Raw genomic sequence first — 27,948 nt, 5'->3', positions numbered from 1 at the left:
AGTTACAGCCTGTAAGAGTTGTACGTGTTCTCATCCACATTCCCTATCAAAAAAGTGAAGTATACATTAGGGGAAGATTAAACAAAATGAAACTACATGGCTTGTGAGGGTATGTGTTGTTTAGGTGCTTACAGAATTGAATCAAATTTACAGACAGGGTGTATATGCTTTGGGGCAACTATGAAATCTGGGGAAAACCTGGTAATTTTTTAGAATTCTTGGAATTTTTCATTGTTTTAGTACTCAGTTAAATGTTTGTAATTTTAACAGGTGAGAACCAATAAACAGCAAAATGTGTCAAAGGTTTTATGATGAAGACTGTGGAATACTTCATAACAATAAACTGCTGCCAATGAGCGTGACATCACAATTGTTTACATTAATTTCGTTTGAGCAGTTGCCAGGAGGCTCACATGCATTCACAGTTACATTGCTTATGGGCAGTACCTTTTCCCACTTCTGGCTACTTGAAGAGTGGCAGTTCATGTATCATCAGTAGTAACAAGTGGCCAGATGCTACCTAGAAAAATTTTTCTGGCACGCCCAAGCTGCCAGATTTGTGCATGCGTAGAGCAGTCTGGGTTGTTGTTGGGAGAGGGGTAGTCTCCACATGAGCCGTGTTTACATTTAGTGATTTTGCTGTTTTCTTCTCATTTACAGTTCTCATGTCAAATGAAAATAAAATGGGTTTCTTTGACTGGTAACTGGCAAGTGAATTAAAATACATTCACATAATTATGGAAGGCTAAAATATGTTATTAGTTTCAGTTTTTCTTATTTTATTTCCATGGTTTTGGGCAGTCAAGCATTAATCACCTTCCAGGACAATGAAGTTATTTTTGTCAGCTTGTTAAATAAATATGACTTTTGCTAATCTTTTCCACAGAGACAGTCAATTTAATGGAAACAAAGTGTTTCATTCCACACAATTGGCTAGTTTCATCTGTTCACTGACTGATGGCCTTAGATGATAAGGTTCATAGTTCTTAGAGCCATTTGAACTGTTCACTGAATTTCAAGTGTACATTTTTATCTTCTGTCATGTGTGGCATTATGCTATAATAAAGAACCAAACATGAGATAATGCTGTACTGGTATTCAAAGAAAATTTGCATCCTGAAAACGGCAGTGAAAAGCAGAATATCAGGCTAGGCGTCCTATTCCATTGTTAATCTGAACATTGAATGTGCACTTTAAGCAGAGTTATCCATTTTAGTATGGTTTACAAAATTCTGATGCTCCAATATCATCTGATGTTCTATTTCTTTTATGATGTCAACACACACACACACACACACACACACACACACACACTTACATGCAAGTTTCTTATGTCATTGTAGTTGCCCATGCACTGTAACGGGTGTTTCCTGTCACTTTCTGGCAACTGCTGAAATGAACCTATTTCTAACAGGTCACAGGAAAATATTGTGAATGGTACCTTGAAAAGTGTACTTTCAAAGTAAATTTCTTTTTGCGCAAGATGAATTATGTTACGTGTCAGGATGTGCAATGAATTTCTTAATTCGCAGGGCGTTGACTCTCATTTAAAACTTGACAATTGAGGACTAGCCACTTAGAAGAATTTTGAGCCCAGAAAACCAGACATTAATGTCATTATGTAAAATTTTACTTTCACATTTGTTTTATGTATCTTAAAATGTAACACATGCAAAAAGACCAATATTGTACATGGGAGCTTAGCTTTTCTTGTAGCTACATTACGTACATTAATTTAAACCGTTAACTTTTCCTATTTGTGTGTTCATGCTACTTAACAGTGATACTGCTATTGGCTGACTACATCACATGTGGTATGCTCTGAATATTTGCTGTCATTCGCTGGTGAGATCATGTGATATAAGCTATGATTGGCTTAAAAAAGCACAATTCAATCTTGATTTCAATGCTTCAGAAACTAACGTGCTATGTTTGGTGAAATTCGAATTTATACTTGAATAATACAAATATGAAAATATGCAGCACAAAATTTGCTTCACATCAGATATTTCCAAAATCTTTTTTGCGAGTTTTTTCATTCTCTGAAATGCCGGGAAGTTCTGCCTGGTGTATAAAACCTTTATCATTCAAAGGATTGATATTTTTACAGTTCTAAGTGAAAGTAAACTGTCACTTATCATGGAAAAAGTGTATTTTTCACCTTCGAAGAAGTGTATTTGAACATAGGGAAAAGTGCCTCTTCAACAGGGAAATCCGGGAAAAATCCAAGAATATTTTTATTTATTTTTTGTTTACTTTTCTGCTTATAGACCCTGAAATAACTTTGTGGTATAAGTACACTTACCAGTATGACATTTCATCCCATCTGGCCTGGATGCAGCGACCTGTTTGTTTTGGAAGAACATCATAAAGCTGTTGTATCATATCCTGAAGCAAGCTGGCCCACAACAGTTGTAACCTAGTCCTTGGTATACAAGGCCTCGATGGAGTTGACATCTGGGCTGGTCCCCACACATTGTGTTTAGGACAGATCTGAGGATGTTGCTCGCCACAGGAGTACTTCAATCACACGAAGACAGTCCAGAGGCACATTCCATGTATAGACAAACTTTGTACTTTTGTAAATTGATGCCATAAGACTGTAGGTTCGGTTTTAACACATGACAAAGTATTTCTGTGACATACTGTTGTGCTGTCAGAGTTCCCTCAGTCATTACCAGCCATGACTTACGTCATACCCATTGGCTCCTCGCTCCCTGACAGCAGGAGTAACACCATTGTGCCTTTCTAAAATATCAGAGGACTGAGACCTTTTCCCAGGTTGCCACCATACTCACCAACGAGAGCCATGTGGGGTAGTGCAGAAATGTAATTCATTGCTCTATACAATGTGACACTGTTCGTCAGCAGACCATGCTTCCTGGTCACAGCACTCCTCCAAATGCAGCTGTTTGTGTTATGGTGTTACTGGCAGTCTACTCATAGAGCAGTAATTCCATAGTCGAGCTGCTGCTAGTCCCTGACAAGTGGTGCTAGATGACGCAGAATGATGTAGGGAGTCCATTATTTGTTCTTGGATGGCAGATGCTGATGTGAAGCATCTATGAGTGCTGCTTGTGCAATACAGTGATTCTTCCATGTGGTGGTTAGACTTCATTGACTGGAACCTTGCAAGTATACCTGCCTCTCATTACCATGCAGTCCAGCATCAGGTAATTATTGCATCTGAATGCAGCACAAATTTTGATATTGCATAGTTTGATAAGCTAACCAAATGGAGGCCCACAAAGGCACCTCATAGTCATCACTCAGCATCTTGCAATGTTCTTGCCTGTTATATACCCTACCAGGCCAGTTAACAATTAACACTATTGTACTCCGATGGCTGTTCTACTTGTCACAGAAAAATAAAAATTAATCATTAACATACCTGCTGGTAGCATGTACTTTTTTGACTTTTCTTCCATTGACTCAAAGTATATGGCTCACTCCATTGTTGGGAAACATTACTTCACTCACTCAGACATTTAACTGCTCACAAATTGAAGATTTGTTCTCCATGTACACTTTGAACGTATTCCATACATGTATTCAAAACTGTAAAAGCTGGTGACTTTAGATACATATGGTGAATTCGTACTGCTACAGGGTGTAAGCAATAATAGTTAACAATGTACCAGAGCAGTATAGGAGAAGTAATGATAAAACAATGTGAGCTAGGACATTTGTGCTCACTCAGACCAGGAAAAATCCTCAATTTGTCTCACAAGAACCTCCTAAGCCACAGAGTATGCACACAACATGTGACTTGAATGTCCTCTGATTTTTGTCTATGTCCAGATTAGATGGCTATTCCATTAACATAGTTAATTTAAAATTCCTGTGAGCATAATGAAAGGAAAAAGGGTTTTGTAAACATTATGCAAAAACATATTATATTTATAATTAGATGTAAACTTAACTTCTACTAGCACAACAGTTTGATAGTAAAGCAACCAGAAAGCAAAACAATTTTATTATTAATTGTATGCCATTATTTCATAATATTTTGTGCTAAGAATTATATGAACGTCAGTTTTGCATCTTTAAAGTGCAAGAGCAATAGGTTTTAATATTGAAGGATGATTTTAGACAAAATCTCCCGTGGTAGCATACGCGCTGTAGCTTAGTGTGTTTGTAGGCCAATTTGAGGCTGTTTCTTGTCTTGATGGACCACAAGTATCTTATTTCAGTGTGTTTGTCTGACTTCCCATACACTATTATGATACATTGTAAACAGTTACTCTTTACGTCCTGTATATTATTGCGTGTTACATAGGTAGCTAATTTTAGACCATGGAAATGACCAAAAGTATAATCACTATGTGCTGCGTGATTTGTCTTTATGCTGCATCTGTACATGCTATATAATTCCACATCCACATCCATACTCTGCAAGCCACCTGACGGTGTGTGGCAGAGGGTACCTTCAGTACCTCTATCGGTTCTCCCTTCTATTCCAGTCTCGTATTGTTCGTGGAGAGGAGGATGTTGGTATGCCTGTGGGTGGGCTCTAATCTCTTTGATTTTATCCTCATGGTCTCTTCACGTGATATATGTAGGAGATTCCAGATAATGCATTGCATAGGAGGGAACCAACCACCTGAGCTTCTCCAACATATAGCATCTGCAAAGCCTCAAAAGTGCAGTTAATGCTGAGGTACATATTTCTGTGCCACATGTAGATAGATGGTACAACTGCTCCTACCCGTAGTTCTGATTTCAATAGACTGGAAGTATGTTAAAAATAAACCAAAGAGACAAATTGTGAATGTAAAAAGTGTGTGTTGTTGAGCAACCTATAACACAGTTTAATATGAAAAAGATAGTGACTTTGAACGCTATCTCCAAAAATCCTACAGCCTAGTCATATTATATAGTTATGGTTTAACTGGCAGTAAATTAAGACGAAAGCAAGTGTGTGCCAAAGGCAGCAAAAGAGAACTGTTACTTCGTCAGTGTAAAGTCTTGGTGAAGAGCGTTGGTCTTCTCCAAGATAAAGATTGATGTTCAGGAAGGAAGAGTCGATGCCTAAAAACTGCCACAACTACCTATCTTTTCTCCAGATATTGAAGACTAGGAGACTTCAATGGGCATGACATTTGACTTGCATGCCTGAGCATATTTTTACCTAACTGACAGATTTTGCAACTACTCGTTGAAGTAAGTTTTTAAAATGACTGGATAGAACACAGATAACACTGTTGCTGGAGGCAGGATGTCAGGTGAGAACGTAAATTTAAAGGTCTATAAATTCCATGACGTACAATACAAAAGTGAAAGAACTGTCTAATTCTCAGCAAAGATTGATGTGTGTTGTAGCATTGGGATGACATCATGTGTGTATATGGTAGTAAATGATGTATCAGCAAATTGGCTTAGTTACATTTTCCTTTGAACAGAAGAATGGAATCATTTAAAATTATGATGACATTCATAAGAACAAAGCCGTGTAAATGTCAACTGACTGTATCAAGGAGGATAAAGAACCAAATTTGGAACCAGAAGGTGCTGAGAATTCTGCATGCATTCATTATATATACATACCTCATGTGGAGTAAAAGTATGTCATTTACTAATTGTAGAAGGTGAATGATGCATTACAGTTCATTAAGCATCGTGTTATTGCACTTTTCTTATCTTTAGTTATTTGCAGGCCGTCAGGAGTAGAATCTGAGCAGTTGTAGCTATGTGTATAACAATACTTCCTGTTATCCTTCTTGATATCAATTTTTTTGTGTACTACATGTTTGTCATGGCTGCCTAAAATTCACATTTATTAGAAGTGTAAATTCTTTTAGTGGACATAAGTTGACATAGACCCTGCCCTAAAAAGGAATACATCCTGCTCTCTGGTATTTTCAGACACAGACTAGGCATGCTGCCTTAGGGAAACATTGAATATATTTTGTTTTTAATTATATAGTTGAGGATCAACTTGCACAAATATTAAAACCAGCTTTGACTTACGATCAAGCAAGTGTGACCATGCCTTCCTCAGTCCTTGAATTGAATTGACTTAATTGCTTAAACATAGTCCTACACTTTCATTTGTACTGCACATTTAGGTGCTTCTTGACATATTTCTTGTTATCTAATAATATCCAAATGTGAAAGAAGCAATAAATCCTAAGGACTGACTGGAAGTTTGTAGCACAGCATTTAGTCCCTTACATAGAAGGGCACACAATACAGTCTTACTATATTAATTTTCACTTGTTATTCATCATGGTCTGCTAGTATGTTAACAATGAGTTTTTTGAGACTGAGCTGTGTCTACGAAAATCTTACGAATTTGGGTGCACACACATTGGAAAATTTACTACTTAAATCAATTTGTAACAGTAGAATTATGTTTCTAACTCCTTATTTTCCCAGTTTAACATCGCTATCAGCAGACATGATGAAGTCAGAAGTAGCGCTGCAGAGCAGTGCAGAAACCTGCCATGGAAGTCACATGCAGCATATAGTCTGGGTAGATCCACTGCCAGAGGTGTTTACCTGTGGGCAGCTGTAAGCCGAATAGGCCAGTGCTTAAACTGTGTTCAACTGTTGTTCACATTGCCTTGCACATCATGCTGAGTGTTGTTTGGTGATCAGCTGACAGCCTCCCATGCCAGCTGCATGCTGAGTTATCCCCATGCAAATCTCTATGATGGTTCAGACTTTCCATTTCCTGTAGACTGATTTATGGCGAGTTTTCATTTCCTCATACATGGTATATTCCCCAGTCATTGTTGAGCCCATTTGAGCCTGTTAAATGTTCACACCTATAGTGTAATGTAGAAGTGTTGCCACACCAGTGCAAATACTAAAATGGTGACGAGGAACGTTCTTATTATTTGATGCCCCTATTTTTTGTTTCCCTTTTCCCCAGGGTTAATTTTGGGCCACCATGGACCCAGCATGTGTGCAATACTGGCAGGAATACAAAAGAAGCAGCAGAAAATGACGACAGCATTAATGAACAAGAATGTAGAGTTGCTTCAAGAGCAGTAGACTACACCAATGGTACAGGTTTTTTTCTCTAGCCACAAAGCCCATGGTGCTGTTTGTTGGTTTTGGTCATCACCACAAGTACCCTAGGCAGTAATATGTGGCCTTTATTGCCGATTTTCAAGGTCTCTTGTTTAAGTGTAGTTTTGTGTGTCCCAGATGTGCTGTCTCTTATACAGATTTGCTGATTCGTGTTGTGATTGTCTACTTAGTGCATGATTCTGAAATTCAGACTAGGGCATTAACTTTTCCCAAAGTTTCTTTAGACAACATTGCCCAGATTATGGACTCATTTTGGATGACGATGGTAGCAAGGGATGTCCTTCCTGATAATTGGTGGGAGTGCAGTTAGGTGTGTGTGGTAAACGCGACCCCTGGTGCCCTGCAGATGTCCTGGCCTGCAATTATTAGTGACATCAAATGTCTCATGTGGACTTATGGGGCTTGTGCACAGAACCAGGCTGCATCAGCTACTGTGCCACTCTCTTTTTTGTCCAAACCAGAGCACCCTTGGGACAGGGGGCATGTCACTTTTGTCTGTCTTGTTTTGGACAGTAATATGATTGTTCATGATCATTGCATTGTCCAATTTCCTGCACATAGCCGAGCTGTCCTACACAATTTCAATTACCACTGTTCAGGAATTGTTGATTATTTTTGCCATTGAGAGTTCCTACAGGACCCTGGTATCCAATAATAGTAGGGAATTTGTGTTCCAGGAATTCGAGGTCTTTTGCATCTGCAGCGGGATTCAGTATCTCACTACCACACCATTTCACCTGACATCTAACTCAGACATGTAGTGCTCTGTGCGTACATTTAAGTTCCACATGAAGCAGTTGGTGTATTTCTTTTTCCACAGCAATGCATTGTCAAGCTTTCTGGCTACATACCGGGTGACATCAGACAACAGATGCAATCTGGCAGAATGTTTGCATGGGCACACGCCATGGGGCTTCTGTAATTGTTGCACCCAGAGTATCATGCTGTGTTTTCTTCTTAGCCTTCTGTTTGGCTCCAGTTCTTCAACCACTGGCAGGGGTGGCTGCTGGGTATTGTGCAGGGGCACAAAAGTTGGCAGTTGTTTGTGATGGATGCCAGTAGGGACAGCAGACCTGTCATGCAAATCAGTTGTGACTTCACCCAGTCATGACTTTACCACCATCACTCTTCTGGTCTGCCAGGTGACTAGGTGGTCATGACATTGCTCAATGTGTGGACTCTCACTTGCAGCTGTGTGCTTTCCCATTGTCCCCCCTCCACACCGGCTGCTGTTCTCCCATTACCTACAGCCTTTGGCCTAGTGAAGTATGCACCTGCATCTGCTAATGTGGAGCCCATGGATTTTGATCCACTCCTCCTCCTCCTCCTCCTCCTCCTCCTCCTCCTCCTCCTCCTCCTCCTCTGCTTTCACCTGTGTGCCTCCACCTGCTTCTGGTGGACCCCTGGTGGCTCCTCAATTCAATGCTATTCTGCTGGAATCAGTGATGTTTACAATGCCTGTTGTATGAGTACAATCCAATGCTGGGTTCTCTCGTTCTGCACTAGACATAGTGGTCAAAGCCTGGCTATTGTCAGTCTCACTTGCCTTTCTTGGGGGGAGGGTTTAGTATTCCCACTAGTGGATGTTGTGATAGAGACAGATGCCCTTGCCTGGATAACACTTCATAATAGTGTGGAACCCACCATGGAGGACACATGCAGTGGAGGGTATGGGCGGATCCATTGATGGAGCTGTTACATTGTGGACAGCTGTGAGCCAAGTGAGGCAGTACTTATACTGAGTTCATCTACCATGGACCTTGCCCTTATGTTGAATGTTGTTCCTTAGTGCTAAGCTGACAGCCGCCCATGCCAGATGCATGCTGAGTTATCCCCATGCTTGTCTCTGTGAGGATTCATTTCTGTTTTTTGTAGATTGACTAGCATGATGAGTTTTTGTTGCCTCTCATGGGGTTCTTTTCCCCGGTAATTATTGAGCCGTTGTTTGCCCATGTAGTGCCCACACCAAAAGTGTATTGTAGCAGTGTTGTAACGCCAGTGAAGCTACTAAGCACAATTTGAATCTTTTAAGAAATCTACCTTGAACTTTTGTGATAGGTTGCTCAGCAGTGAATTTAGATGCCTCATTAAGAATTGAAATATCGCAGTCGGAATCCATAGATTTTCAACATTTATAAAGGAAATACTTTTGAGTAGCATCCAAGAAATACATGGGTTTGTGTTATAACCTGTACCAAAAATTGCTTATTTCAATGCTTAACCTCATATTTATCATCTACACATTTAGCGATACCTGTTTTCATAATGTGTGAATAAAGAAATGATTCTAGCTCACAGCTAAGTACAGTAAATTCTTATTGTGCCGATAGCATAACCAACTAAAATTTGTCTATGGAATATAATTGAAAAGAATGATGACATTAACAGGACTTTTTGAGTGGCTGATATTAAGTTACATAATGTGTGTATCTTGTTTGTGGATGTTACTTACTGCTAAACACTTTGCATGACTATCACAGTATGTTCTTGTGGGACCATAATTATATGGGTAGCTTTCTCTACAATAATTTGAAATTTGTCTTAAATAATTCATTAGTGTTAAAAAATTGATTTCCCATGTATCATGATGACAATACACAACATTTTAAATAAAACCAACAGCGAGATTGCAAGTTTCTTCTTTGTTGTGTTTAGAACCCTAGTTTTTGGTACTATATCCGTAGTCAGTGTATTTTAATTTTTGTATTAATGCTTTCAATTTGTGCAGGGTTTGGAATTTGATGACTGTCTTCATGAATGTGACCCCTTGGATATAAGAGATGAGGAGGTAAGCCATACGTCCTTAATCTAAAGATATTATCTGACTTTTACTCTGACTTCAAGCTGCCATATAGTTATTTACTTAGTATATAAAATTACATTTAAGTGGAAAAATGTGGATGATGTATTGGCTACTATCTAAGATGGTTTGAAACCATGGAAATTTGAAATAGTCTTTTTGTTGCATCTGCAGACTGAGCTGATAAGAGAACCAAAAAATCAATGTGTGCTGTGAAATAACATTTGTTTATGACTGTAAATAAATAACTATATAAACATTCTGTGAATATCAATGAGAATTTTAATTTATGTTTGCCTTTCCATTGAGTTTATCAAGGTAATTCAAGACATTGACTGAAAATGTATATTCATGTGGCAGGATTCAGAAGTGGCTGTTTCTAAGCATTATAATGAGATCGAAAGTAATATGTTTACTGAATTGAGAGACTATTTGTGGGGCTGCCTCAGATGTACACATGCATCCACGTGTTTGATAATGTTTTAAAATGTGTGAAAATGCTATAACTTCTAAGAACTCTGTTTTGATAAATGATGAGGATAGCTTCTGTTCCTTGTTGCCCTCCCTATATGTTCCAGCTCAGGGGAACGTGTATATTTTTCAGTCCTGCTATATATTAATTAGAAGGAACATTAAAGGTATTGTATTATGTATGACATGCTATGAAAATAGAAAACTCTTGGACATGTACAGTGCAGAGTACTGACCTTGATTTAAGATCTTTATTCAGTCTCTTAAGTAGTAGACAGATGAGAAAACACGAGTAAATAATGCATCAGGTAGTAATATAATTGAAAGGGGGGGGGGGGGAGAGAAATAGGGAGCAAAAAACCACTCTGAGTGCACTGTAGAAAAAAAAAGTATTTAAAAATATAGGAAAATTGATACTGCTTCCAAAAGGGGAAACCTTGGCTGAATGAAACATGCTTTTCAGATACATTTTTGTTGTTTCCTGTGCTGGTTAGTTTTATTTCATTACACAAAAATTGAAGAGACACTACACCCAATGCAGTTACATTTTTGTCACTTTTTAAATGGAAGTAACAGTTCAACAGCAGAAAATTGTTAATTGAAAGATGATACTGACATGCTGTTGTTCAAGAAACTTCCACTTGATTTCAGACAATTTATACTCACAATAGTTCAGTTAATTGTAATAATTGTTAATCCAAATATAAACTAAGGAATTACTTCAGCTATATTTGCCTCCTGGTACAACCATCAATGATGATTGAGGCAAGGATGTCTCCAAACACAATATCAATACATCTCACTGATGGTGATGGAGTATTTTGCTTGCATTACTGCAAGTTCCAGCCAGGAGAAAACTTCCTCTTCCACTTCATCAGGAGCAGTGGTCACTGGAGTGCCAACACTTTAAGGTAAAACTCACTTGTTCTCTGCGTTGTGTGTGCTAGGAGGGTGTAATTATGGGCTTGTCAAGTAAAGAAAACACCCTGTAATTCTGATCACACATTTTGTATGTGTTGTATATGTTTTTTGGTCATTCTAATGATAATTGCTGACAATTTTGTATTGCATTGGAGGGAATAAAAACCAAAAAGATGGGGTAAAACCAAGAAGGAAGCATATCAGTTACGTAGTTCTCTTTTGCTTCTCTGGGCAAGCCAAAGGTGTGCATGATAGCCGTCAGTCTTCAGTGTTCAGAAACATTTTCAGTTGCTTATAGAGGCAGCTGAAAATATTGGACTCTATTTCTGATATTCTGTGTATTTTTAAGTTTGCTAACAGCAGATATTTCTACACAGAAATCTCTATGTGGAACATCTTTGGTTTTGCAAAGGACTTAAAGAAATTAAAGCCTCTAGGAACAGCTTCTCAGCCTTACAGTATCCTTAACTTCTTTGCATTTTTTGTAATGTAGTGCCAGAAATATAGTATCAAGTATTTTTCACGACGGAACCTGAAATTCTGTTACTAAATTTGACTTGTTTTGCCATGGATGTTAATGTTTTCCTTGATAAGCAGCCTATTAGTTCTTACAATCTCAATAATTTTAGTGAATTTTTGTTCTCAATTTAATTTCTTCAAGAACAACATGGCAGCTGCGGAAATTGAACTCCCATAGGGAACTAAAGTATTATTATTATTATTGGTGTTGTTGAGTGAGTGAGAGAGAGAGAGAGAGAGAGAGAGAGAGAGAGAGAGAGAGTGCATGCATGCCAATTACAGCTATTACATAGTAAGTGACTGTTACGTATCTTAAAATTGCGTCTTGGATTTTTTTGAAGATTAATGGTCACCATCTATTTTTCTCACAAAGTCAGTTCACACTTTTATAAACAGCCAAGAGCAGCAGCATGTTGACCCAATATGGAACATCAACTCTATGTCTTGCTGAACTGCAAATGCTGGATGGTGAATTCGCTGTTATGAGATACTAATGTTCTTACCAAAATTTGCAAGGGTCGTAAGATGAAGGGGCGAGTAGTGGTAGTTGAATTTATCAATTGCTGGAGTGAAATTAATAGTGGATGCCCTTAACAAATGTCATAAGAACATTTCTACTCACTGTGGGAAACAGATAAAGGGTGTTGCACAAAATTTTCAAAACACCATATTTGATTGTTCCAGAAGATACAACAGCAGCTCAGCAAGAGCAATAACATTAGAAGGCAATCGTATTGCTCTTCCTCTTTATCCTTACATCTTGTTTTCAATTTAGTTATCTAGTACCATCAAGACTTTTGTTGTTTATTCATGAGCAGAAAATTTGACTGTTGAAGCAGCTTACGTAAAAACATTTCTGAACAAATACACTACTGGCCGTTAAAATTGCTACACCAAGAAGAAATGCAGATGATAAATGGGTATTCATTGGACAAATATATTATACTAGAACTGTCATGTGATTATATTTTCACGAAATTTGGGTGCATGGGTCCTGTGAAATCAGTACCCAGAACAACCACCTCTGGCCATAATAACGGCCTTGATATGCCTGGGCATTGAGTCAAACATAGCTTGGATGGCATGTACAGGTACAGCTGCCCATGCAGCTTCAACATGATACCACAGTTCATCAAGAGTAGTGACTGGCGTATTGTGATGAGCCAGTTGTTCGGCCACCATTGACCAAACGTTTTCAATTGGTGAGAGACTGGGAGAATGTGCTGGCCAGGGCAGCAGTCTAACATTCTTTGTATGCAGAAAGGCCCATACAGGACCTGCAACATGCGGTCGTGCATTATCCTGCTGAAATGTAGGGTTTCGCAGGGATCGAATGAAGGGTAGAGCCACGGGTCATACCACATCTGAAATGTAACATCTACTGTTCAAAGTGGCGTCAGTGCGAACGAGAGGTGGCCGTGACATGTAACCAATGGCACCCCATACAATCATGCTGGGTGATACACCAGTATGGCGATGACGAATACACGCTTCCAATGTGTGTTCACCGTGATGTTGCCAAACACGAATGCGACTATCATGATGCTGTAAACCTGGATTCATTCGAAAAAATGACGTTTTGCCATTCATGCACCCAGGTTCATCGTTGAGTACACCATCGCAGGCACTCCTGTCTGTGATGCAGCGTCAAGGATAACCGCAGTAATGGTCTCTGAGCTGATAGTCCATGCTGCTGCAAACGTCATCGAACTGTTCGTGCAGATGGTTTTTGTCTTGCAATTGTGCCCATCTGTTGACTCAGGGATTGAGACGTGGCTGCATGATCCATTACAGCCATGCGGATAAGATGCCTGTCATCTAGACTGCTAGTGATACGAGGCCATTGGGATCCACCACAGCGTTGCGTATTACCCTTCTGAACCCACCGGTTCCATATTCTGCTAACAGTCTCGGGATCTTGACCAACGAGAGCAGCAATGTCATGATATGATAAATCGTATTCGCAATAGGCTACAATCCAACCTTTATCAAAGTTGGAAATGTGGTGGTAGGCATTGCTCCTCCTCACACGAGGCATCACAGCAATGTTTCACCAGGCAACGCAGGTTAACTGCTGTTTGTGTGTGTGAAATCGGTTGGAAACTTTCTTCATGTCTGCATGTTGTAGGTGTCGCCACCCACGCCAGCCATGTGTGAATGCTCTGAAAACCTAATCATTTGCATATCACAACATCATCTTCCTGTTGGTTTAATTTTGTGTCTGTAGCACATCATCTTTGTGCTGTAGCAATTTTAATGGCCAGTAGTGTATTTATCATATTATTTATGCCAGTGCAGGGTGTTAGTTTGTCCCTATCCATGGAGTCCCTTCCAAAATTTTAGAAGCTCAAGAAGAACTACAGTAGATATGATAATGAAATGGTATCATATGTTGGAGCATCTCAAAGAAGCTTTTTAATAATCATCAATACACCTCTACATGTTAACAATTGTTAGCATGAAGAATATGAACTTTGTTTTCAATTTCTTGCCATGTTCTTTGTAACATGTCATGTGTCACTGTTATAATCACATCAGTATCACATCTTAACATACGAATATCATCCTTTTTGGTCACATACATGCGGTCCTTCTCTAATCTAAGCAGGATAATTTTAAGGGAATGTTGGTGGCCAGGCAATGGGTTATCTGCATTCAGTCCAGCAACTGGGGAATTTCATATCCCTGAACTTTCAAACAACTAATGACCAATGTTACAGAGTTCCATCTTGTTGAAAGTCGATGTTGGTTTGCAAGTTTTGTATATAAACTGCTCAAACATATCCATATATGCTGACCCATTCACTATGATTTCTGCCAAGCAGAACAATTCAGAAAACATGTTGTCAGACATCATTAGATCCTCAGTGTGGGGCTGTTACAAACATGTTCAATAATAGTGTGCAGAAGTTGCAAGCCCCGTATCTGAACATCATGTTGATTAACCATTCCCGATACATGGAAGATTTCCTCATCTGAGAATAAACATATTTCTAGAAAGCTGCCATTCATGTCAATATGCTGCAGCATATCCATAGAAAATTATTGTCAGCATGGTTTCTCACTTGGTTACAGAATTTGCTCTTTATAATAATACATATGGTGAAGTATGTGCACTTCATGGTGCAGCATTGATCAGGGAACATCAGTTTGGCTGCCGAATTGAGGTATGTGGGCTCCTAAGAAATGCTTGTCTGATGTCCTCTGCTGCCTATTCCAAAACACTATGATGTTCACCACCAGAATTTGCAGAACAGTTCCAGTTGCTAGAAACTTATGATCCCAGTTCTTAACTGTTTCAACACCAGATGAATCACATCCATACAACCTAAGATAATTTCTTTGTACAATAGCTGGATATTTTACTTGTACAAATCACACTACAGCTTGTGCTCGCTACTGTGGAGGCATCATTTTCATTTCATGCAGTCTTGCTGGACTCCAAAGATAATACGTGGCATGTGATGTGGAAAATTCTTTGAGATGCTTTAGCATATAGAGCAGTTTCATCCTCATGTGTACTGTTGTTTTTTTTTTTCTTTTGTCTTAGCCTTTAAAATCTGGATGATTCACTCTTGCAGAAATCATCAACTTCACATGCAACCTTCACAATGTGCCACAGACATTAAGCTAACAACAAAATAAAAATTAAAAAACACCAAAGCACAAAATCTACTACCATAAGAAGAGTATGTGTAGGGTAAGAGGAGGTTATCTAATTTAAGTGAACAGTATTATTGTACTTTCAATGGCAAATTTTGCCTACTTGAGTTTGCCAATCTGTTCCATCAATGGGTGGGGTGAACAGAGGTGGCTCATAGCTAAAGTTAGTGTGGGTGCTACTTCATAAAATCTTTAGCCTTTGTTTTAAAATTGTGTGAAAGGAAACAATCACGTATAAGAAGAAAATTTGTACAGAAACCTGATAAAATCCTAAAAGAATAAATTCATACAATTTTTACTTCTTAAATGTAAATTGCTACAGTTCAAGTTTGTTCTGTTGATTTAAAAGTGAAAGCCACTCTTCTTGTTTTAAATTGCCCAAACAGATAAGAAATTTTTTTGTTGTTTTCTTGGTGACAATGTATGAGTGGAACTCCTCATCGTATCCCCCCTCAGATTTAATGGTAACAGAGCCTGTTAAAAAATGAACATGGATCAAGCTTGAAAACAAGAAGGTGGTATCCTGAACTGTGAAAAGAAAGCAAAATAGAAACAGTGAACAGTTCAAGAAGCAATAAGGAACAGTGTAAAACAATCAGGGCATTGTGGTTCAGTGATCATGGTGTTGGACTGCAAAGTTGGCAAGCCGTGTTCAAAGCTCTGTGTGTCAATTTCTTTCTCTCTCTCTCTCTCTCTCTCTCTCTCTCTCTCTCTCTCTCTCTCTCTCTCTGCTGTTCACTGTATCAACGTTTCTGTTGTTATGTCATGATGTCATGATGTCATGACCATGTGCAACAGCAATATGTGAGAAATGGACTTACAATGAAACTTGGTTCTGCACAACTACTCTATTAGCAGATGAAAAGAAGTGGCTTTCAATTGGGACTGCAAATGTTTGATGACAAGTTGACAGAATTCTCCACTGCAAAACACAGCTGATGTGTTGTATGTGGGATAGGGACAGTACAAGTGTCATATGACTGGAATGTCTTATTGAGGCAACTGATTTTGTATGCTTGGTGAGTGAGTGAGTGAGATACCTCTCATTGTTCGATTTAAGTGTTTGTATGAATGGGAATGTGATCACCACCTAGGAAATGTTGAAAACATAATAGTTTGTCACATAAGCAGGAACAAATGAATGCAACTGTTTCACAATCGTACTGTTTCTCTGTGCTCTGTCAAAACAAATAGTTTTAACATTTTTGAAGTTGTGTTCTTTTTTGTAAGTTTTTATCCTTGAATTCCTTTGTTGTAATGTAGTTCACACTTATTTATTTGTTGTTTACATTTCTGTGAGACATGCATGTGGTATCTCACCTCCTCTCACTATCATCACATTTGTGATGGTAATATATTCTTACCACTTGTCTCTTTATTCTACAACCAATGTGTAGTATGACAGCTATCAAGACTAGAGAAAGAGAACAAACATTTCAATGTCCACACAAACAGTTCATAATGTTGTGAAAAAAAGAAATAAAAATAAATCGCACAAGGGAGTTTTGAACACGGCTTGCCCTCCTTGCAGTCTAACACCACAACCACTTAACCATGATGCTGAGGCTCTTCCACTTCACTCAGTGTTGCACTTCAACTTGAAGTGTTCGCTATTTCTGTTTTACTTTTTTTTCCTACTGTTCAGTACAGCCTCCGGTCTTCCTGTTGTGGTGCTTGATCTGTGTTCAGTTTTTGAGATGCTATGCACAGGGCCATCTTACCACAAAATCTCTCTCTCTCTCTCTCTCTCTCTCTCTCTCTCTCTCTGTCTGTGTGTGTGTGTGTGTGTGTGTGTGTGTGTGTGTGTGTGTGTGTGTGTGTGTGTGTGTGTGTGTTTTTCTTTTATGGGAAGTTTCCCATGTGTGGAAACTTTTCTTTATTGAAAGCACTGCCAACACATTTACTCTTTCTGAATTCATAATGCATCTTAGACAAGTTTTTATCCTTTCCATTGTTAAGAGCAGCATTCTGCCTCGTATTTAGTCATGGGAACTGCAACAGATTTTTTACCAATTTAGTAATTCCACTGTCGACACAGTCTAGGTAATTGCAAGATATAAGGGGCAGTCAAATGAAAAATGAGATACATGGAAGAAAACTAAGTAAACTGTTTATTATTTGAAAAGTAACTATTGTAACTGCTAATACATTTATCCCATTGTGAGGCAAGACACTCGGTGCCTTCATGGTAAAATGTTCGCAGTTGCTTATGGAACCATAATTGTACCTAGGGGTGCACCTCTTCATCCGAAGTAGATTGCTTGCCACAGGTGTCATTCTTCAGGGTTTCAAGAATAAGGAAATTACCTTGGGAGGGATTGCGAATGTGGAGGATGTGTAAGTGAGACCTGTTGAAACTTCTGCGGTGTGCTCAAAACAACAATATGTGGCCAGGCCGGCATGTTATTGAAGTATTTTCAGCTACACTGCTGTAGTTTCACTGGAAAGTCCATACAAATTCTTCATAGAGTCCTAATTTCTTCCCTTGCACTTTCCGTATATATGAGTATAATCATGATTCTGTAGGACCCAAAAAACTTCCTTTCTGTGAAGGCATTGACCATCTTGTTTCACAGCAGGAAAAATGTATTAACGTTTATGGTAACAATGTGTGAAATAATGAACACCTTACTTCCTTTTTTCTGTCTGTCTCATTTCTATTTGACTGCCCCTTACAGATTACATGAGCAATATCATAGATATCAGACATGTAGTAGATTACTTTTAGTTCAGTTTCAGGCTTTTCTTTGTCAATCATGCTATGTGCTTCACTGGTCAGTACTATCTTTTCTGTAGGATGACCATTCTTAAAACTAGTGAAGCATTTTCTTGCAACAATTTAGTAGCTACTAAATGTTTAGTATTAGAATATCTACCAAATATATCCACACATATACAGTCCCACACTCCCTTAGCTACTTTTGTCTTTGAAGGATTCTCGCAGGTTTTTGAGTTGTTTTTTTTTTATTCTAAAAAAGCAGTCTTGAATTTTTTTATACTCATTAACTTTAAATGTGCTAATATCTCCTGATTATGTTTATTTGTAAATTATGTCAACATGAGACATAATATGATGACATTGTTATCATTTAGGTGTTCTAAAATTCATGTTGCTGCTGCAGTGGCTTGATCTGCATTTGATGTTGACTTAATTTCAGTAAAGCAGCTTTCTAATCTTCAGCATTCTTCTGTAGCACCACATTTCGAAAGCTTCTATTCTCTTCTTGCCCAAACTATTTATCATCCATGTTTCACTTCCATACATGGCTACACTCTATACAATCACTTTCCGAAACAACTTCCTGACACATAAATCAATACTCGATGTTAACAAATTTCTCTTCTTCAGAAATGCTTTCCTTGCCATTGCCAGTCTACCTTTTATATCCTCTCTACTTCGACCCTCATCAGTTATTTTGCTCCCCAAATAGCAAAACTCCTTTACTACTTAAGTGTCTCACTTCCAAATCTAATTCCCTCAGCATCACTCGACTTAATTTGACTATAATCCAGTATCCTTGATGTGCTTTTGTTGATGCTCATATTATATCCTCCTTTCAAGACACTGTCCATTCCGTTCAACTGCTCTTCCAAGTCCTTTGCTGTCTCTGACAGAATTACAATGTCATCAGTGAACCACAAAGTTTTTATTTCTTCTCCGTGGATTTTAATTCCTACTCCAATTTTTTTTTAACCCCTTACTGCTTGTTCAATATACAGATTGAATAACATCGGGAAGAGGCCACAACCATGTCTCACTCCCTTCCCAGCCAATGCTTCCCTTTCATGGCCCCCCATCTTCAGAATTTGGAAGAGAGTATGCCAGTCAACATTGTCAAAAGCTTTCTCTAAGTCCACAAATGCTAGAAATGTAGGTTTGCCTTTCCTTAATCTATCTTCTAAGATAAGTCGTAGGGTAAGTATTCCCTCACGTGTTCCAATATTTCTATGGAATCCAAACTGATCTTCCCTGAGTTCAGCTTCTACCAGTTTTCCATTCGTCTGTAAAGAATTTATGTTAGTATTTGCAGCAGTGACATATTTAACTGATAGTTCGGTGATTTTTCACATCTGTCAACACCTGCTTGCTTTGGGATTGGAATTATTATATTTCTCTTGAATTCTGACAGTATTTCGCCAGTGTCATACATCTTACTCACCAGATGGTAGAGTTTTGTCAGGGCTGGCCCTCCCAAGGCTATCAGTAGTTATAATGGGATGTTGTCTACTCTTGAAGCCTAGCATTGACTTAGGTCTTTCAGTGCTCTGTCAAACTCTTCACACAGTATCATATCTCCCATTTCATCTTTATCTTCAGACTTTTCCATTTCCATAATATTGTCCTCAAGTACACTGCCCATGTATAGACCCTCTATTTATTCCTTCCACCTTTCTGCTTTTCCTTCTTTGCTTACAACTGGGTTTCCATCTGTGCTCTTTGATATTCATACAAATGGTACTCTTTTCTCCCAAGGCCTGATTAATCTTCCTGTAGGCAGTATCTATCTTACCACTATATGCCTCTACACCCTTACACTTGTCCTATAGCCATCCCTGCTTAGCCATTTTGCACTTCCTGTCAATCTCATTTTTGAGACGTTTCTATTCCTTTTTGCCAGCTTCTTTTACTGCGTTTTTATATTTTCTCCTTTCATCAATTAAATTTAATACGTCTTCTGTTACCAAGGTGGTACAGACAAGCAGCCGTGTGAATTACTCTTGGACACATTATCCGAAAACTGTTCAAATGGTTCAAATGGCTCTGAGCACTATGCGACTTAACTTCTGAGGTCATCAGTCGCCTAGAACTTAGAACTAATTAAACCCAACTAACCTAAGGACATCACACACATCCATGCCCGAGGCAGGACTCGAACATGCGACCCTAGCGGTCGCTCGGCTCCAGACTGTAGCACCCACCGAAAACTGTCTTGAGCAGCTAAATCAACAGCCAACGCCTAATGGAAATAGTTTAGATCTCGTAGCCACAAACAGACCAGACCTCATCGACTGTCTCAGTGTTGAGACAGGGATTAGTGATAATGATGTTATCATTACGACTATGGTTGCGAAAGTTAAAAAGTCTGTCAAGAAGGCTAGGAGAGTATTCTTACTAGAAAGAGTGGATAAGCAGTGGTTAGCATCTCACTTAGTAAATGAATCGACTTCATTTACTTCTGGTACAATGGATGTGGAAGAATTGTGGTCAAATTTTAAACACATTGTAAATCACGCATTGGACAAGTATGTGCCGAAAAAGTGGGTTATGGACAGAAAAGACCCAGCGTGCCTTAACATCACAATTTGGAGAATGCTCAGGAAGCAAAGACAGTTGCACTCGCGGTACAAGAAAGATCGGGAGAATGAGGACAGGCAAAAGTTAGTAGAGATTCATGCTGCTGTAAAAAGAGCGATGCGTGAAGCATACACCCACTACCACCGTCATACCTTAGCAAAAGATCTTGCAGAAAACCCAAGGAAATTCTGTTCTTACGTAAAATCGGTAAGCGGGTTGAAGGATTCCATCCAGTCACTCACTGATCAGTCTGGCCTGACAACAGAAGACTGCAAAACGAAAGCTGAAATTTTAAATTTAGCATTTGAGAAATCTTTCATGCAGGAGAATCGTACAAACATCCCGCTGTTTGAGTCTCGTACAGATGCCTGTATGGAGGACATAGTGATAGACATCCCTGGGGTTGTGAAGCAGCGGAAGGGTTGAAAATAAATAAATCGCCAGGTCCTGATGGAATTCCAATTCGGTTTTACAGACAGTACTCTACTGCATTGGCTCCTTACTTAGATTGCATTTATTGCGAATCTCTTGCCCAATGTAAAGTCCCAAGCGACTGAAAAAAAGCACGGGTGACACCTGTATATAAGAAGGGTAGAAGGACAGATCCTCAAAATTACAGACCAATATCCTTAACATCGGTTTGTTGCAGGATTCTCGAACAAATTCTCAGTTCGAATATAACTAATTTCCTTGAGACAGAGAAATTGCTGTCCATGCATCAGCATGACTTTAGAAAGCATCGCTCCTGCGAAACGCAACTCGCCCTTTTTTCACACGATATCTTGCTTACCATGGAAGAAGGGTGTCAGACAGATGCCATATTCCTTGACTTCCGGAAAGCGTTTGACTCGGTGCACACTGCAAACTCCTAAGTTAGGTACAAGCATATGGGATTGGTTCCCAAATATGTGAGTGGCTTGAAGACTTCTTCAGTAATAGAACCCACTACGTTGTCCTCGATGGTGAGTGTTCATCGGAGGTGAGGGTATCATCTGGAGTGCCCCAGGGAAGTGTGGTAGGTCCGCTGTTGTTTCCTATCTACATAAATGATCTTTTGGATAGGGTGGATAGGAATGTGCAGCTGTTTGCTGATGATGCTGTGGTGTACGAGAAGGTGTCGTCGTAGAGTGACTGTAGGAGGATACAAAATGACTTGGGCAGGATTTGTGATAGGTGTAAAGAGTGGCAGCTAACTCTAAATATAGATAAATGTAAATTAATGCAGATGAATAGGAAAAAGAATCTCGTATTGTTTGAATACTCCATTAGTAGTGTAGCGCTTGACACAGTCACACCAATTAAATATTTGGGCGTAACATTGCAGAGCGATAGAAAGTAGGACAAACATGTAATGGCAGTTGTGGGGAAGGCAGATAGTCATCTTCAGTTCATTGGTAGAATTTTTGGAAGATGTGGTTCACCTGTAAAGGAGACCGCTTATGAAACACTGATACAGCCTACTCTTGAGTACTGCTCGAGTGTTTAGGATCCCTATCAGGTCAGATTGAGGGAGGACATAGAAGCAATTCAGAGGCGGGCTGCTAGATTTGTTACTGGTAGGTTTGATCATCACGCGAGTGTTACAGAAATGCTTCAGGAACTCGGGTGGGAGTCTCTAGAGCAAAGCAGGCATTCTTTTTGTGAATCGCTACTGAGGAAATTTGGAGAACCAGCATTTGAGGCTGACTGCAGTACAATTTTACTGCCGCCAACTTATATTTTGTGGAAAGACCACAAAGATAAGAGAGATTAGGGCTCGTTCAGAGGCATATAGGCAGTCATTGTTGCCTTGTTCTGTTTGGGAGTGGAACAGGGAGAGAAGGTGCTAGTTGTGGTACGAGGTACCCTCCGCCACGCACCGTATGGTGGATTGCAGAGTATGTATGTAGATGTAGATGTAGATTTCTACTAGCCCTCGTCTTTTTACCTACTTGATCCTCTGCTGCCTTCACTACTACATTCCTCAAAGCTACCCATTTTTTTTCTACTGTATTTCTTTCCCCCATTCCTGTGATTCTCACAATATGGCACAAATATCATCATCTCAAGGTGTGCAAACGGCTACTGAAGTGCGACCAAACTGAAGAAAATTTTTTGCACCAGATTATGACCTATTATGGACCATGGAAGTACCGTTACACCCCAGAACAGAAAAAAAGCAATATAAAATGGCACAAAAAGGGCAAATCTGCACCCACAAAAACCAAAGACCGTCTCTCTGTAGGTAAGGTTCTCAAAAGTCTTTTTCTATTTTAAAGGAGTGTTTCTCATTGATTTTCTCCATCAATGCCATACTGCGAACACTGCACACTACTGACATCTTCCAACCAAACAAAATGTGTAAAGTGTCAGAACAAGCATGCAGTTCTGATCTGGAACATAATTGTGCTTCGTAACAATGACCGACCCCACACAACTGCCCAAACTACACAAAAAATTCCAAAATTGTTCTGGACCAGACTAGAACTTCCTCCCTACTGTCCAGATGTATCACCCTCCAATTTTCCTTTGTTTGTGCCCTTAAAGGAAGCAGTCAGAGGACATATTTGATGATGATGGGCATATAGAAGTGTTCGTGCACAACTAGCTGCTGTCATAGCTGTTCATTTCAAAAAATGGTGTCAATAAAGTGCCTACTTTCTGGGAAGATTGGGTTTTCTGTTCAGTTTATTAGGAAAAATTAGGCTGTATATATGAATTTATCTGAAGCTTACATGTTGTTGTTGTTGTTGTTGTGGTCTTCAGTCCTGAGACTGGTTTGATGCAGCTCTCCATGCTACTCTATCCTGTGCAAGCTTCTTCATCTCCCAGTACTTACTGCAACCTACATCCTTCTGAATCTGCTTACTGTATTCATCTCTTGGTCTCCCTCTACGATTTTTACCCTCCGCGCTGCCCTCCATAAGCTTACATAAACCTATAAAAAAATTACTCTTTGTATCTGACTCACCCTCACACATTGTTATCCTTCTTCCAGCTATTTGATTCATGTTTTTGTTCTTTTATTTTTTTTTTTACAGAAACCTTCATCCTTGGCCTTTCATTCACAAGAAATGAATTTTGTGACTGCAAGTGAACCTCAATACTTTAAATGTTCACAGCTGTCTCTGCATGAAAAAGCTACAGTTACAAAAAGAGGTCATTAAACACATAATGTTCTGATATTCAGCCAGACTCAAGTAACAGCAATTATCATATTCATAGCTTTAATTCTGAGTGGTCCTAATGAAAAAGTTGACTTTGTAGCTATGGAGTAAAACATACATTATTTTGCTTAACATGTCTTCTGTTTGGAGGTGATATAATGCAGACGAGTGGTGGCAGAAACATAAACAATATGAAAGAATAAACTGAAAAGTATGAGGTCTCAGATTGTTAGACAATGGGAGGTGGAAGGAGTATATAGAGGATCTATACAAGGGCGATGTACTTGAGGACAATATTATAGAAATGGAAGAGAATGTAGATGAAGATGAAATGGGAGATACGATACTGCGTGAAGAGTTTGACAGAGCACTGAAAGATCTGAACCAAAACAAGGCTCCAGGAGTAGACAACGTTCCATTAGAACTACTGACGGCCTTGGGAAAGCCAGTCCTGACAAAACTGTACCATCTGGTGAGCAAGATGTATGAGACAGGCGAAGAACCCTCAGACTTCAAGAAGAATATAATAATTCCATCCCAAAGAAAGCAAGTGTTGACAAATATGAAAATTACCGAACTATCAGTTTAATAAGTCACGGCTGCAAAATACTAACGCGGATTCTTTACAGACGAATGGGAAAACTAGTCGAAGCCAACCTCGGGGAACATCAGTTTGGATTCCGTAGAAATGTTGGAACACGTGAGGCAATACTGACCCTACGACTTATCTTAGAAGCTAGATTAAGGAAAGGCAAACCTACGTCTCTAGCATTTGTAGACTTATAGAAAGCTTTTGAGCATGTTGACTGGAATTCGCTCTTTCAAATCCTGAAGGTGGCAGGGGTAAAATACAGGGAGCGAAAGGCTATTTACAATTTGTACAGAAACCAGATGGCAGTTACAAGAATTGAGGGACATGAAAGGGAAGCAGTGGTTGGGAAGGGAGTGAGACAGGGTTGTAGTCTATCCCCGATGTTATTCAATCTGTATATTGAGCAAGCAGTAGAGGAAACAAAAGAAAAATTTTGAGTAGGTATTAAAATCCATGGAGAAGAAATAAAAATTTTGAGGTTCGCCGATGACATTGTAATTCTGTCAGAGACAGCAAAGGACTTGGAAGAGCAGTTGAACGGAATGGACAGTGTCTTGAAGGGAGAATGTAAGAAGAACAACAACAAAAGCAAAACGAGGATAATGGAATGTAGTCGAATTAAGTCGGTTGATGCTGCGGGAATTAGATGAGGAAATGAGACACTTAAAGTAGTAAAGGAGTTTTGCTATTTGGGGAGCAAAATAACTGATGAGGGTCGAAGTAGAGAGGATATGAAATGTAGACTGGCAGTGGCAAGGAAAGCGTTTCTGAAGAAAAGAAATTTGTTATGATAGAGTACAGATTTAAGTGCCAGGAAGTCATTTCTGAAAGTATTTGTATGGAGTGTAGCCATGTATGGAAATGAAACAAGGGCGATAAATAGTTTAGACAAGAAGAGAATAGAAGCTTTTGAAATGTGGTGCTACAGAAGAATGCTGAAGATTAGTTGGGTAGATCACATAACTAATGAGGAAGTATTGAATAGGATTGGGGAGAAGAGAAGTTTGTGGCACAACTTGACTAGAAGAAGGGATCGGTTAGTAGGACATGTGTTGAGACATCAAGGGATCACCAATTTAGTATTGGAGGGCAGCGTGGAGGGTAAAAATCGTAGAGGGAGATCAAGAGATGAATACACTAAGCAGATTCAGAAGGATGTAGGTTGCAGTAGGTACTGGGAGATGAGGCAGCTTGCATAGGATAGGGTAGCATGGAGAGCTGCATCAAACCAGTTTCAGGACTGAAGACAACAACAACAACAACAACATTGTGAGAAGGTGAGACACCCTTCTTGCAGACACTTTCCAAAATTCAAAGTTGTCAGTAATTATCACCTGAGCACTAGTGTAGCTCATGCGAACCACTGGAGCAGTTTCAGAAACTGTTATCAAGTGGTAGTTGTCAATAAGCTGTCTAACCATGGGAATATTCTCCTCAGTCATTTTGGTCCTTGGGTGATGTTGGTGAGTTGCATTCTCAATTGTTTCTCATCCTCATAAAAACTATTTGTGCCATAAATACACTTGAATGTGTTCAGGGTGTTGCCACTGAACTGTGAAGCAAGTATCTTCAAAATTTTTGATAATGTTATGTCCTCTGTTGGAAGACTTGATTATAATGCATTTCACAACAAGTGACAGTAACTCCTACACAGACATTGCAATTCTGATTAAAGACACAGTACAACAACGTTATAGTTGTGAAGAACAGTCAAGGGAAATGAAAGCAACAATGAGCGGATATCGTGACTATCTCCATTTACAAGAAAACTAGTAAAACAAAACTTCTGTTTTATTTGATTCACCCTTGTAATTCTACATTCAAGGATGTAGTATTAGTTTTTAAACACAGCACACAGGGCAATATTTTACTTTTTCAGGAAACTGTGCACTTTTTGAGTTTATTATTTGACTCGAAATTAACTTGGCTTCCGAACCTGAAGGACCTACACACAGAGGACTTCCAGTCATTGAATATTGTGAAATGGCTTAGCAGGAAAGCATGGGGAGGTGACAGGTCCCATCTCATGCAGATTTATAGGGCATTGATGTATCACGTTTAGATTATGGGAGCATGGTCTACGGGTCAGCCTATCTTTCCTACCTTATGTGTTAGATGCTGTCCACCATCTGGACATTTGTATATGGACTGGAGCCTTTTGGACCAGCCCAGTTCATTGTGTCTGTCTGCAGAGGCTGGTGAACCACCGCCCTGCACTCGACGATGTATCCTTTTGACAGGCTTTGAAAATCTTAGCGTCACGTCAGTCATTGGCATTTAGTGGAGTGGTCCAAAGCAACTTTGGACGACTGTTCAGGAATTAGCTCCATGTAAACAAGCCATTTGTAATACGTGCCACTGACTGTCTCAAGGATCTGGATCTATCAGATCCCCAAGTACACTACCAGGGATGGAATGCGTTACTGCCTTGGTGTCCGGTACAAGAAAATTTGTACTCCAGATTACATTTTTACGACTTTGTTTTCTTTCATTTTAACTATGTACCACACTTTTGTCATTGTTCATACAGAAGGATACTAACAAGATAATATCCTCAGTTGTTTCACTGTTTTCCCCAAAAAGGTTTTCAGAGTGTGTCTTTTGGAACAATTTACAAATTATGATGCAGAATTTTATGGCACTGGAGAGGATTCACAGATATCATCATACAAGGTTTTTTGTCTGTTCCAACTCGCTTACTGAATCTAGTAGACCAGTTGATTCAGCTCGTCCATGACCCTTAACAGCAGCTCCAACACCATGGCAAGAAAGTGACATTTTGGTGGGTATCTGGCCGTATCAGGATACAGGAAAACGTGACCAATAAAGCAGCCAAGGAAGCATGTTGGGGTGGTGTTGTCTGTCAATGTCCTATCATGTTGAATCCTGTCACCTCATTTTCTGACAGGTGTGCAATGGGAGACTGAATGTTTGAAGGTGACAGAAGACAAATTGCAGATACCAAAATAGACCACACAGGCATGGTGGTCTTCATGTTTGCCTCACTGCTTGAAGGAGGTTCTACATATCAAGCTGTGCATAGGGCATAGCCATTTAACATGTGGCTTTCTCCACCAGCTGGAGGATCCACCACCCTGTGAGTTTTGTGGTGTGCCACTTCCAATTCAGCAGATTTTGGCAATCTGTATCTTCTATACAGATACCAGGGCTGCCCCCAGCCTCGATGGACATTCACCACCAGCCTCATCGATACTGATTTCAGTGTTACAAGAGTGATGAAATTTTGTGAACTGTCAGGCCTTATCCCTAAATTGGGGGGAAGGGAGGAAAAACTTAAATGCAATATAAACTGCTCCACATGTGGGACAGTCTCCACCCCCAACCATGAGATTGGCATGCTGACTTTTTGTCTGGGTGCTGGTGACCATGATGTTGAGCATCCCTTACTTAGTCATTATTTTTGTCGTCATGTGGGAAAAAGTACAGGTGACTCCCTTATAGAGAGTGTCCCACACGAATTTTTCAATATTCAGGGATATGA

General features: G+C 39.4%; 1 protein-coding gene across 7 annotated transcripts in view; it reads left to right on the top strand.

Moving 5' to 3' along the window:
* The window catches only part of LOC124553887 (zinc finger protein 708-like), a 179,890-nt gene that overhangs the window by 97,420 nt on the left and 54,522 nt on the right, over positions 1 to 27,948 (top strand). For all 7 annotated transcript variants that reach the window (XM_047127899.1, XM_047127903.1, XM_047127900.1 and 4 more), the window contains exon 6: positions 9,767 to 9,826. In XM_047127899.1, the coding sequence (XP_046983855.1) occupies positions 9,767 to 9,826 (60 nt within the window). The remainder of the gene's footprint in view (positions 1 to 9,766; positions 9,827 to 27,948) is intronic.

The sequence above is a fragment of the Schistocerca americana genome, chromosome 11 (genome assembly GCF_021461395.2).
Source record: "Schistocerca americana isolate TAMUIC-IGC-003095 chromosome 11, iqSchAmer2.1, whole genome shotgun sequence".
Taxonomy (NCBI): domain Eukaryota; kingdom Metazoa; phylum Arthropoda; class Insecta; order Orthoptera; family Acrididae; genus Schistocerca; species Schistocerca americana.
Note: the sequence above shows the minus strand (reverse complement) of the source record. Positions and strands in the feature narration are given on the sequence as shown.